Genomic DNA, 12,733 nt, shown 5'->3' on the forward strand with positions numbered 1-12,733 from the left:
CCACTCCTGGGAGGCGGGAGCGAAGCAGCAGCCCAGAAATGCAGCCCAGCACCGTGCTAGAACTAGTGCAAAACATTAGCGAGCAAGTGCAAACTCAGCTAAGGACTCCTACATTCATCTAGATAGGCACGGATGCAGCCTTATAAACTTCCAATATGCCCCCATTGCAAAGGCAAACATACACTGCACAAGAGGAGAAGAATAAGGTACACGTGTATCCAATTGGACAAGTCTTTAGTCCAACGCCTTTATAGTTTTGGATGAATTTAGCACTTGTAGAACTTAATTTAATGATTGTGACAGGCATACAGACTGGTATCTGTTCATCCAAACAATGTTAGCACCAGCAGAAGCATCGAACTTTTTTTTTTTTACTGCTCCAAAGCTTTTCAATCCTGATATAAATACACCTCTAAAATAAGTGGGTTGATCAGTCTCCACTCAGTTCTGGGCTTCTCTGCTGAAACTCCCAGGAAGGATATCACTTGGGCAATGTCTCTTTAAACCATAAACTTAGCATTATAGTGTGACAGCTAACAACTTACTTCTAAAAGACAACAGATTTGCAAGTGCGTGGTAGTCAAATCACTAATTACACATTTGGCTTAGCAAAAAACCACAATTCTAGTTGTGTAATTAGGCTAATTCAAAGCAAATATTAAAAGCAGTAAAAACTTTTATTAGCAGCATACTCAGGGTATGTCTAGACAGTGGCACTATTTTGAGATGCTTCTGGTATCCTGAAATAGCTATTCCATGTCTTTTAAGCAAGCCCGTTATTTCAAAATATAATGGGCTCGCTATGCCAATGTCCCTGTAAACCTCATTCCACAAGGATTAAGGGATGTTTCAGAATAGCGCTCTATTTTGAAATTTGTCACTGTGTAGACAGTGCCAAATTTTTAAATAACCTATTTTGAAATGGACTTGAAATAAGCTACACAATTTGCATTGCTCAAATTGCACAGCTTATTTCGAGCTAAGGGTGCAGTGCAGATGCAACCCCAGATACTAAACCTCCAGCCAATGATTGCACATTTACTAAGAATTGGCCAACCAGCCTTTTATAGAGGTGTTCCTGCAGCTTAACATCGAAGATGTGTTACTCTGAACTAAAATGTGCAGTTTCTTACAAACCAAAATATGGATGCACATGCTCTTCCAAATAGTTACTTGATAGTATTTGATTTCTGATTTTTCAAGTAATGCAGAAAATTGCTATTTTGTAATTAATGTTTTTATTAAGCTTATTTATACAAAGTAAGAACATATTGCAATAAGGCAAATTGCATTTCATTGTAAAGCTTATTATATTTTTGTAATTCATTATGAAGATCAAAAATAAAAAGGCACTTATCCATTTGTTCTTATCATTCATGAATGCATAAACTCTAGTAATCATCAGAGGAAAATCAATTACATTCTCTCACAGATAAATTATTAAACAGAGGTGGCACTGAGTTCATGATACATCCAAGTTCTACAGTTACATTTAACACTGTAGGTCCAAAAATGTAGTTTTGGTGTTTTTTTTTTTTTTTTTTTTTTTTTTTTTTTAAAAACACCCCAGCTGTTTACTTTCTAGGAAGAAAGTGGATTCTTTGACAATTTGATTGTCTTTAATTCTGACCAGTTAGGACTGGATTTAATATGACATTGTTTCAAAGATTTCAAGTTAATTGTAACATTCCACGGTGCTCATAACTTTTCACTACCATTACATATAAACAGATCTTCTTACCTCTAAAACTTTTGTGAATTTGTCCAGAGTACAATCCAAATGTTTCCCAACAGGAAAGAAAGCATTACAAATTAATAATCTTCATTTAACATTAGACACCACAGGTACAAACCATGTTTCCTTTCCCACAGTAAAACACATTACATCTTTCTTCTACTTGCATTCTGATGACTGATTTAATATCATATTATTTGTGACAGTCTTCAGTGTAGCCAGATGTCTACTTGTCAGTCACAATATCTCTAGCAATAAGCTCTTTCATTATTTCATTAGTTCCACCATAGATTGGCTGGACACGAGAATCCACAAAAGCTCTGAAAAAGTGAGAGAGAATGAAAGATTGAATGGTTTAAAGAGGTACTTAAAAAAAACCCACCATATGTGCCACAAGGATGAAATGGGAAAAATCTCTCTTTAAAGATCCAGCATAATTCAAGTATGATCTGTCTGTAGTAAGAACTCAGATGCCTCTTTCAGGATATTTTATTTGGGGGGGGGGGAGCAATAGGGAAATCATAATGGGCATTATCCTGAGTTGCTCAGGTTGTGATCATTTGACAATGACATCTGGTTATCAAATATACTACATAGTTAAGAGAGTTTGTCAGTGTGTCTGTCTATCCCCCAGCTGGGCCCTCTGCAGCAGCCATGGACAGGCACTTTTCATCTGGCCCCAGGTTGCTGCAGTCAGAGAGAACTGGGGTTGCCTCTCCCCCCAGGTCAGTCTGCACACTGAACCCCTCATTCCCAGACCTATCCCAGAACAATGATTTAAATGAAGAAAAAAAATTATTTGAGTTAAGGACCCAAGCAATACCAGGTAAATCCTCCTGTCTGTCTCTATCTATTTTAGACACGTACATCTGTCCGTCTGAGTCCATTTGTTCGAGAACTCCTCTTAAATAAGAGCTAGGACCACCAAATTTGGTATGCAGCTTCCTCTTATCTTTAAAGTAAGATCAGGGTTTGGTTGTGGCAAGACAAAGAAAAGTGCTTAGAATGGGACTGTTTTCCATAACATGGAAAGGGAGGGGGCTGATCAGAGGACAGCTGTACTGCTGAGCGACTACTGGGGGCAGCAAAGGCAGGGGACAGCCATACTGCAGAGTGACCATAGGAGGGCAGCTGCCCCAGTAAGGGAGTGGGGGAGGGGCTCTGAATGTTGTCTGCTACTGTCCACAGGTAAGGTTCCCATGCTGGTACTGGTGAGGGTTTTCCCCTCTCTTTCCTGCTGACCCTCATGCCCCACAGTGCAGGGCCATCCTTACAAATTATGGGTCCCTATGCAACTGTGGGCCCCCCTCAACTTCTGCTAGGGTTCAGGTGCTTCGCTCTCTCCCCTCCCCCCGCACATCTCCTATGGATTTAATCCACTTTATTTGCAGTTAGTCCAGGAGGCAGAGAAACTCTGGAACACACAGCATTAATTTTGGAAATATTTGTCTGACACAAAAGTTATCTCCTGCTATCTTGCAATCTCCTGGTGCATAACATACCTTATTTTGATTTATAAGTCCCAAGTAACGTTTGCTGCTTGCCTATGCCAAGTCTCAAAGGGTAGGAACATGTTTACATTTGAAACCATATAAATCTCGGGGGAACTGTCCCAACTGGTCATTTTGGGTTCAAATTTTTCCCTGTACAGGCAGTCCCCAGGTTACGTACAAGATAGGGACTGTAGGTTTGTTCTTAAGTCGAATTTGTATGTAAGTCGGAACTGGTACATATTGTAGGGGAAACTCTAGCCAAACATTTCTCCAGAGCTCAGTTTTATTCTCCCACACCTCACTTCCCTCAGTCCTTTATTCTCAAGCAGAGGTGTCTGCTGAGAAAAGCCGCTCCACATCTCCCTGGTCTGCAGGGGGGGGGGGGAGGGGGGCGCTAGCTTCGCGTCTCCTTGGTCTGCTGGGGGGAAGCAGCTAGTGCGGGGTTGCCTCACCCCGTTTGTAAGTAGGGATCCGATGTAAGTTGGATCCATGTAACCCGGGGACTGCCTGTATTTTTTTCTGTGTTTCTTTTCCATCGGCTACCTTGCAACTTTTTTTTTTTATTATTATTTTTCTGTGCCTCTTTCCTTTTTTATATTCAAAACAACATCTTCTTACAGTCTGCAAAACAATACATCCTGGTGTTTGCTCTCCCTTTCTCAAGTCTTTTATTATATCCTCCTATTCCCAATTAAAGCTAATTTAGAGCTTGATTTAACATCTCCGAGGACTGAAACCCTCCATTTGCCCACAATGCATATACCACATATGCATTGTAAGCTCACCCACACTGCCTTACTAGTATGTGTGTTTGCCCTGAGAAAGAGAGCACCTCGAGATCCAAGACAGTAATTCCAAGATAGCCACACTCATTCCTTGCTGACTGGGCTTCTTCTTGTGCTGTGGAGTCTTTCTGAAAGGTGAGTATTTGTGCCCCCGGAAATGGTCTGAAACTACCAATTCATTTCACACAGCTGGTTAAAGATTTAAGCACTATGCTTCATTTCAACTGGTGTCTGAACCCAATATGATCCCCAAGTCATCCAGTTCCCTTTTCCTCACACTCCCAGGGGGAGTGTGGGGAGTGAATAGTGCTTCTGAACATACTGTACCCGGGCAGCAGCCTAGGGAAACAGATAAGAATCCCTTGCTAATTTCACTCTGTGAAGCAATAAGCACGGAATCACAACCACAACTCTCCCTAAAAAGTCACTCTAAAATTCATTATTCAAGAAAATGTAAGACTCCCACAGCTCCACAACATTTAAAAACTCAAACAGACACCTTGCCAGGCAGCTACCCCCAGTACATAACAGGGGCCCTACAAACTTGCACTGGGTTGTTAGATATGCAGATACTAAAGCGGAGTTCAGTGAACTCTAGAGTGGCTATTTACTCACAATGGATGGCTACTTTGCACAATAATGAAAGGTGCATCTACATAGCAGCATTATTTCGGAATAACAGTCATTATTTTGGAACAACGAAAGCGTCTGCACAGCAATTCTGTTATTTCGAATTAAGCCATCCGTTATTTTGAAATTATTTCAAAATCTGTAAACCTCTTTCCGTGAGGAATAACGCTTATTCTGAAATAGTGATGTCAGAATAGTCGTAGTGTGGACGCTCCACTGCTGCTATTTCGAAATAGCTCCTCCCCAGGGCCATTCAAAGTAATTGCTCCCCAGTGCCTCCTGGGGCTCTAATTCGAGGTAGCACATCCACATTAGGGAAACCTGCCTTGGACTAATTTTGAGGCTTCCCTGTAGTGTAGACATGTTATTTCGAAATAAGCTATTTCTGAAATAGCTTATTTCGAAATTAGCATGCTGTGTACCGTATATTCCGGCGTACAAGACGACCTCTGATGTTAAAAAACATCCCCCAAAAATCGGGGGTCGTCTTGTACGCCGGATGCCCCGCCGCCGGAGCCCCTCCGCGGCTTTGAAAGCCTCGGGGGAAGCCGGCGGGGGGGCATCCCAGGCGCGCATGGGCTGCCCCCCCGCCGGAGCCCCTCCGCGGCTTTGAAAGCCTCGGGGGAAGCCGGCGGGGGGGCATCCCAGGCGCGCATGGGCTGCCCCCCCGCCGGAGCCCCTCCGCGGCTTTGAAAGCCTCGGGGGAAGCCGGCGGCGGGGCATCCCAGGCGCGCATGGGCTGCCCCCCCGCCGGAGCCCCTCCGCGGCTTTGAAAGCCTCAGGGGAAGCCGGCGGGGGGGCATCCCAGGCTTAATTTTAAAAATGTGAGTTAGAAGCAATTTGACAATTCATCTGCCCTAAAGTCCTGCAATTTTTCAGATGGTTTTGCTATAAGACTTTTTTTTAAATGATTCACTTAATTTTTTTGCTGAGAGAGAGACAAACAAGAGGAAAAGCTGCCTACCTGATTATACAGAGGAAACAGTAAAACCAACTACACCAAGATATCTTCTTTATGTATATCTGTAAACTGCTTTGTGTTAGTAGAGAGTCATTTCCCTTCCAGTTTACAAATAATTGTGAAGAAAATATCACCTTTTAATTTGACCTTAATCTTTTATCATTCAGGACTGAAGTGTTACACCTACTTTGCAATTGGATACTCCCACATGTACCCCCATCCTCCATGGAGTTGTACACACTGAGTAGCCACGCTGTTTTGGAGATCAGAAGCCCTAAAATGATAAGAATAGCAAAAACAGAAGGTTGGTTTTGAAGCATGTATGCTACACTACTTTATAGATTTAGTATGTAAATTAAACATTTAACTATCAGACTTGTTTTACATATAATTAGAGCCCTGAAAATCCACAGAGATCAGCTTTATATATGCACATAGAATCATAGAATAATAGGACTGGAAGGGACCTCGAGAGGTCATCGAGTCCAGCCCCCCGCCCTCAAGGCAGGATCAAGCTCCGTCTACACCATCCCTGACAGATGTCTATCTAACCTGTTCTTAAATATCTCCAGAGAGGGAGATTCCACCACCTCCCTTGGCAATTTATTCCAATAAAATGTGGATGCAGATATCCACAGCTCATTTTTGCAAGTACAATTTTTTTAATCTGTGTAGGGCTCTACATATAATATCCATACCCCTACTATGTCAGGAATTACCATGATGAACTGTGATGAAGTTTGGACTTTTTTATAAAGAGGATGAGAAAGAAGCAATAACTGACAAATGTTTTAACTTTAACATTCAACAATTTGGCTTTTCTTTCAGAAATTTTAAGAGGAGGGTTTTCAAATATAGACATGATTGTTTACTTTTTGCTTTCATGTTGTATATGCCAATTATCAAAGATTTATTTTTAAAACAGTGGGTATTCTTCCGTCAGATACTTCAGTGAAGTCATGTTACTTGTTCACAGCTTTTTTCCCTTTGCCAACACACTGGGATACTGTCTGTACACCAATAATATCAGATGATGCCTCTTTCAATGGTAAGAATCTCAACATTGCACTTTAATATGGCTAGCTAATCAATGCTCCAGTATTTTCCCCCTCTCCACTGTTAACTGTCTGGATATTAATTTCTGTGGACTTTACCAGCAGAATCTAGTATACTTCCTTATCCAAGACAGCATGGGATTTATAATTCGTTTCCTGCATTTTCTCTTTCGAAACACTGCATGCTTGCAGTTATATCAAAAACTCAAATACAAATTTTATAAAACCCCACAGGATTTTGACTGCACTTTGGGATCAAGCAAAAAGTAACAGCTAGGCCATTGAAAAAATACTGTTCAAACAAGTAAGTTCAACAATAGCAAAAGAAATATGAAAAATAATTAGTCAAATCAATTTCCTTTTTCTGTAAGAGTTCATGAAATTCTCTCCTCAAGCTTGCTCCATTGCAGTTTCCTTCAATTATATACCACGTTTAACCCTAAAATATCCTGATTAAACTATCCACTCAAAATAGATTTTCAGATTTAAATACTGTAAATATATCATCACAATAAAACACAGAAACTTCAACAGCTGTAAAGATGCATAATGCTTTTTTTAAACTTTATTTAAAGAAACATTACCTCAACAATAGTCATTTTGGTTAAATCTTAAGAAAGGAAGTAAGGACATGAACTACTGTATAGTCAAATGAAGTGCAGCATACTGGTGCAAGAGAAAGAAGCAATTTCTCTATTCAAGCAATTTTTAAACCTATTTAAGCTTTGTGGAAAAATTACAAAAATGCCATCTATCTTCTATATGTGTGCGTCTGCCCATCTGTTTGTCCGTCTGATCAAGAACTCCTCCTAAACTGTAAGAGCTAGGACCACCACATTTGGTATGGAGCTTCCTCTCACCTGAACTTAAACCAAAGTCGAGGTTTAGTCGTGCTGGGAATGGGCCTGTTTCAGACAACATGGAAAGGGAGGGGGAAGAGGGAGAAGCACAGAAAAGAGGAACGCGATACTCAGCGTGGTCACAGGGCGCAGCAGAAGCACAAAGAGTAGCCAGCAGGGCTGGGACTCTGTCATAATGCCTACCGCCAGACCAGGTGAGAAGCTTCCTTGCCCTAAACCCGGAGCCAGTCCTTCCGCCCCACCCTGCCCGGGAGAGCCTGCAGGCCGCAGGAAGTGCTGTTGGAGGGAGGGCAGCTGGGGAGTGTGGGGACCCTCAGAGCCTGGCTTTCCCCAGACAGCCTGCAAACTGTGGGGGTGAGGGGAGGTGCGCTGCAGGTCAGGGGCAGCCCCAAGACTTACCTACTCTCCAAGACAGCCTGCAGGGAGGCAGCTGGAGGAGGGACAGCTTCCAGAGCCTGGTCCCTCCCCAGACAGCCTGCAGGCAGTAGGGAGCAGCAGAGAGGTTGGAGAAGGGGGCAGCCCGCAGAGCCTCACCCCCGCTCCAGGCAGCCTGCAGGCTGTGGAGGGGCCAGCCCACAGAGCACTGCCCCCACAACAGGCTGAAGGACAGGGTGGTCACTGCCCCAAGCAAGGCCCCCCCGGAGCAGGCCAGGGACTGCTCCCCTCCCCCTGTTAGGCTGCAGCCTACATCTGCTACTAGTTATCTATATGGACAAGGGTGCTACATATGGTAGATATAAGAATTTTGGTGATTTTGCAAGTTTTGTGCTTTGGAAAATCCATGGATGGACGTGTGTATTAATTAGGCTGGCATTAGTTATAGACTTCTCCACAAAGCTGAATGCCTCTTCTTCTGTACTAGTTATTTTGATGTAGCCTATGCCAAGAAACAATCAATCCTTTCTTTTAATGTAAATGTTATCTGAATTCCCTTGGCATTTTATGCATAATGTTTGAAAGGATTAAAACTTGTACATTTTTGACAAAATATTCTGTCACTTTCTCGTCTTCATTTTTTCCCATTTTTACAGATAACTTAATCTGGCACCAGGATCTTAAATGTTTCCACTTGTCTAACTTTGTCTGGATAAACATAAGTTAATACATAACTGCAAAAAATTTCCTGGGGCTTTTTCTGTCCAATAATAAAATGGAAAGGAAAAACAGCTCAATCTCAGCACCAGCAATAAAGAGGTAGCTAATTATTCTTTCCTGAAACCAGATAGCCATTTTCTGAGAACTAAGTCTAATACCTACTTATGTCAAGATTTATCAAATATTACATCCAAAAATAGTTTCATAATTTGTAAATATGATGCAAGGGAATCTCAGTAAGATCAAGCTCTGATTTTTAAACTTTTTCAGCTATACGATTATTTAAAAAAAATCAGTAAAATAATTCTCAGGTGAAACTATTAAAGTTAAATTTGGATCGCATTGCTTAAGAAACATTTTATCCTCAAAGCCAACATTAAGTAACTAATTTTGAAATTATTTGATTTACCAATGTTCAGTGTACATCTCTGTGATTTATACCACATACATCACTATAAGTTTAGGCAAATAATTTCTGATGTTAAATGCCAACAAAGATTTAGTCAAATGTAATGTTAACTTTGGGGCTAAAAATTTGGGTTGGTTGCCTCCATTTTATAATGATAGAGCCCAGAAAAGTTCAAAAAAGTAACATTTTTAAATTGTTTTAACATGCATACCAGTATTTTGCCATGGAAGCTGTGGAGGAGTCCAGACATTTCTCCTGGTGCAGCTGTAGACAGCTGTCCAAAAATGTCCTGCCCACGCAAATCTGAGTTTTCAGTTCTGCTAACTTGTGTTGCACAGTCTGATTTTTGTTGGGAGGAAAAAAATGTTTTGTATTTAAAAATTAGGAAATATTTTAAAACAAACCAGTGAAGGAAAAGATGCCAATAAGGTATTTACAAGAAAATGCTTTAAAAAAAACCAAACAAACAAGAAATGATGTACACAAAGGAAACATCACTGCAGCAAAGATGATACGCCAATACAACAGCTGGAATTCTATAAAACAAAAAGCAGCTTAATTTCCATTTATTTTAATGGACTCACATTTCTGCCAGTCTAATCAAATAGGATATGCTTAGAGTCAAGGGACTTCTGAATTAAAGAAAAGCTATAGATTTTAGTCTGCGACTCACAAAGACATATAAATTAAATTAATAGAGATTGCCTATCTCCTAGAACTGGAAGGGACCTTGAAAGGTCATTGAGTCCAGTCCCCTGCCTTCACAGCAGGACCAAGTACCATCCCTAACACATTTTGCCCCAAATCCCTAAATGGCCTCTGCAAGGATTGAACTCACAACCCAGGCCAATGCTTAAACCACTGAGCTTAAACCCCCCAGAAGAATATGTTTTCTTCTTTAAAAATAAACAAACGAGATGTTTGAGTTCATAGATTGCCAAGTACAGTAGTATAATCTATTGGCCCTTGGCCCTTTACTGAAAGTTTTAGCAACCTGAGCTCCCCCTTCTGTTAAAAATGTGTTTCTACTCCAAACAGATAGTAATTTCCCTAGAACAGTTTCCCTCAAATGATGTTCCGCAGAACTCTGGGGTTCGGCGAAGTGAAAATAAGGGTTCCATGAGAAAATTCCATTACAATAATATTTTATTATTTTAAAAAATTATGTGATTTTTATTTTTAAATTTGTGCAATTAAACTAAATGTTGATCTCATGACCCTGTTTAGCATTTGTTTATCATCATCCTAACTTATTTGTGGTTTACTTTTCCAGCTCCATATATTAGACTGTTATTAGGGGTTCCGCAAAATTCTTTCAAGTTTAAAAGGGTTGCGTTGCCAAATGAAATTGGGAAACACTGCCCTAGAAAGACAAGGTGGGTGAGGTGGTAATCTTTTATTGGACCAACTTCTTCACCCACCTTGTCACTCTAATATTCTGGAATTGATAGAAGTACAACTATACTGCATAAAGTAATTTCCCTAGTTTATTGGCAGTTCTATAAAGTACCAATTCTATTTTCTTAAATGCAAAAATTATTTTAAAGGAATAATATCACAATTAAAAAAGTATTTCTCCATTTTCTTTTATTAAAGAATAATTACAATACAGGAACAGAGGGAGAAGAGAGGTGCAAAGAGATACGAGTAGTAAAGATACTACTGAACAAGACTGGCTGTCAGGGGAAGTTTCCTAGCACTGAAATCTGTTATACCGTGGAAAAAAAGAAGAAATCCACTTGTAGCATTATATAAAGCTAGTCTGTGCAAGAACTCAACAATGTGGTAGTAGGCCTTTATGCTGGCAGAGGGAATGAAAAAGACAAGCCTACAAGTCTTTTCTCAAGTTCTTAAACTACTCTATCAGTGGGCTTCATCCTTCCCTTCATCCAAGCTACAGAAAAAAATAGAAGGCTGATTTCAAACCTTGTAATAAATAAATTAGGCAAGACAGCAGGCAGCTTTTGAACTGTACACATATTTTAGCAATCAGCAATAAAAGGAAACAGAGATGCAAACAATGGATAATGTTTCGATAACATACCTTTAAAAATAAAGTGTATTGGACAGTAGTTATCCTGCTTTAAAGCTAGCTATAGTTTTTGAAAGAGTTATTTTCATAGTGCTAAGTACAGAAACTAGAAATGCTAAATCAGACCTGGAAATTTTATGAATAGATACTTAAGACATCTTGTGTCTAAAGGTCTGCTCCTGCTCCTGGTGAATTCAAAGGGAGGTCTGCCTTTGACATAACAGGAAAAGGATCAAAACTGGGAATCTTGCCTGGGAATCTTGCCATTTATACTGTGATCTCAAGGACACATTTCAAGTAATAAAAAGTCTACCATCCTCCAACCTATATAATTCATTCAGTTTCTATGTAACACGAAACGTTGGAACATAAAAATGCTTAACATGTTTTAAAATGTTTAACATTCTGTTTTCAGAATAGCCCCCTACCTAATGTTTACATTGAAACGCATAAGATCAGTCTTGCATTAAGAAAAAAAAATAGCATGAAGAATCCCAGAGTCTGTATTACTATCTGGTTAGCAAAAGTTATCCTGGTTAAAGAAAGCTACTGTGAGAAGCAGAATGTTTTCATGATTCTGAACAAGGACTTGCCATAGACCCCAAACTCTCATCTAAATCTCATTAATGGCAGAAGGATAATATGTACTGTGGACAATCTATAACTTCTTATGTGGAGTCTTACGCATTTAGTTCCTTCACAGCTGAGGAATATACATAAAACTGACAACAACATAAAGCAATTTTTTTGTTTAACACGTCACAGTCATTAGACAAGGTCCCTGCTGTGAAAAACTTGTGCAGTATCAATCTCGGGTAGGCACTGAAACTCTGCAATGCACTGGTAGACCATCATGTCTGGAAGTTCACCCAAGCCAACAGGACTCAGTTTGGAGGCAGAAGTCCATCCAAAACAATGCATTGTAGGGTCAGAGCCTCAGAATGTAAACTACAACTTTATAAATAAAACTATTTTCACTATATAGTCATATACCAAGTCAGCAATGCATTGTTAACTACAAATCTAAAAGCAGCCGCAGCAATGGTATCGTAAGAGTACTTAGTCATGTTTAATTAAAACTGAACGCGGGAGAGAAAGCAGAGTCATTGTTCCTACTCCAACTTCTGAACCTCTGAAAACAGGCCAGTGGTCACCTAACACCTCTGCTGAAATGAAAGTTACATATTACATGCATCTGTAATGGAGAAAGATGCAGGTAGACACAAAAGGATTTGTCTGCTTTTCTTGGTTTAAGCTTACCTGTAAATGTGCAATTGTTTTCCCAAAGGCTTTTCTTTGTTTAACATAATTCCTTGTTTCTTCAAACATGAATTCACAGCTTGCAAGTGCCATATCAGCAATCAACAGCCTTTCCTTTGAGAGACAGAAGTGATAAAGAATCTGAGAGTTCCACCTCTCCCTTCCCCCCCACACACACACAGAGCTTGGGAAACAAAAGTTTAGTTATGTCTGTTTTGTTTGTTTGTTTGTTTTTATCTGTTCCATTAACATTTTAACAATGCTGCATAATTGAAAATATTGTCACTGTAATGGACACAACTGTCTTTGTGGGTCCTGATTTTAAAAGTTCTTAGTGACATTCCAAAGTTGCATAAGCAAGTCTACAGAAAAGGAAAAAAATCTGAAAGTGAAATGTAATACCCCTACTGACTCAATG

The 12,733-nt window shown here is 40.1% G+C and overlaps 1 protein-coding gene across 1 annotated transcript in view; it reads right to left on the reverse strand.

The window, feature by feature from the left end:
• Nucleotides 1-1,219: 1,219 nt before the first annotated feature.
• Nucleotides 1,220-12,733, reverse strand: part of ACADL (acyl-CoA dehydrogenase long chain) — a 31,533-nt gene continuing 20,019 nt past the window's right edge. Inside the window, exons 8-11 of the mRNA XM_075933926.1 lie at nucleotides 12,316-12,429; nucleotides 9,235-9,362; nucleotides 5,792-5,878; nucleotides 1,220-2,055 (exon numbers count right to left, since the gene is read on the reverse strand). Of these exons, the coding sequence (XP_075790041.1) occupies nucleotides 1,962-2,055; nucleotides 5,792-5,878; nucleotides 9,235-9,362; nucleotides 12,316-12,429 (423 nt within the window). The 3' untranslated portion in view covers nucleotides 1,220-1,961. The remainder of the gene's footprint in view (nucleotides 2,056-5,791; nucleotides 5,879-9,234; nucleotides 9,363-12,315; nucleotides 12,430-12,733) is intronic.

Source organism: Pelodiscus sinensis, chromosome 7 (assembly GCF_049634645.1).
Source record: "Pelodiscus sinensis isolate JC-2024 chromosome 7, ASM4963464v1, whole genome shotgun sequence".
NCBI lineage: Eukaryota > Metazoa > Chordata > Testudines > Trionychidae > Pelodiscus > Pelodiscus sinensis.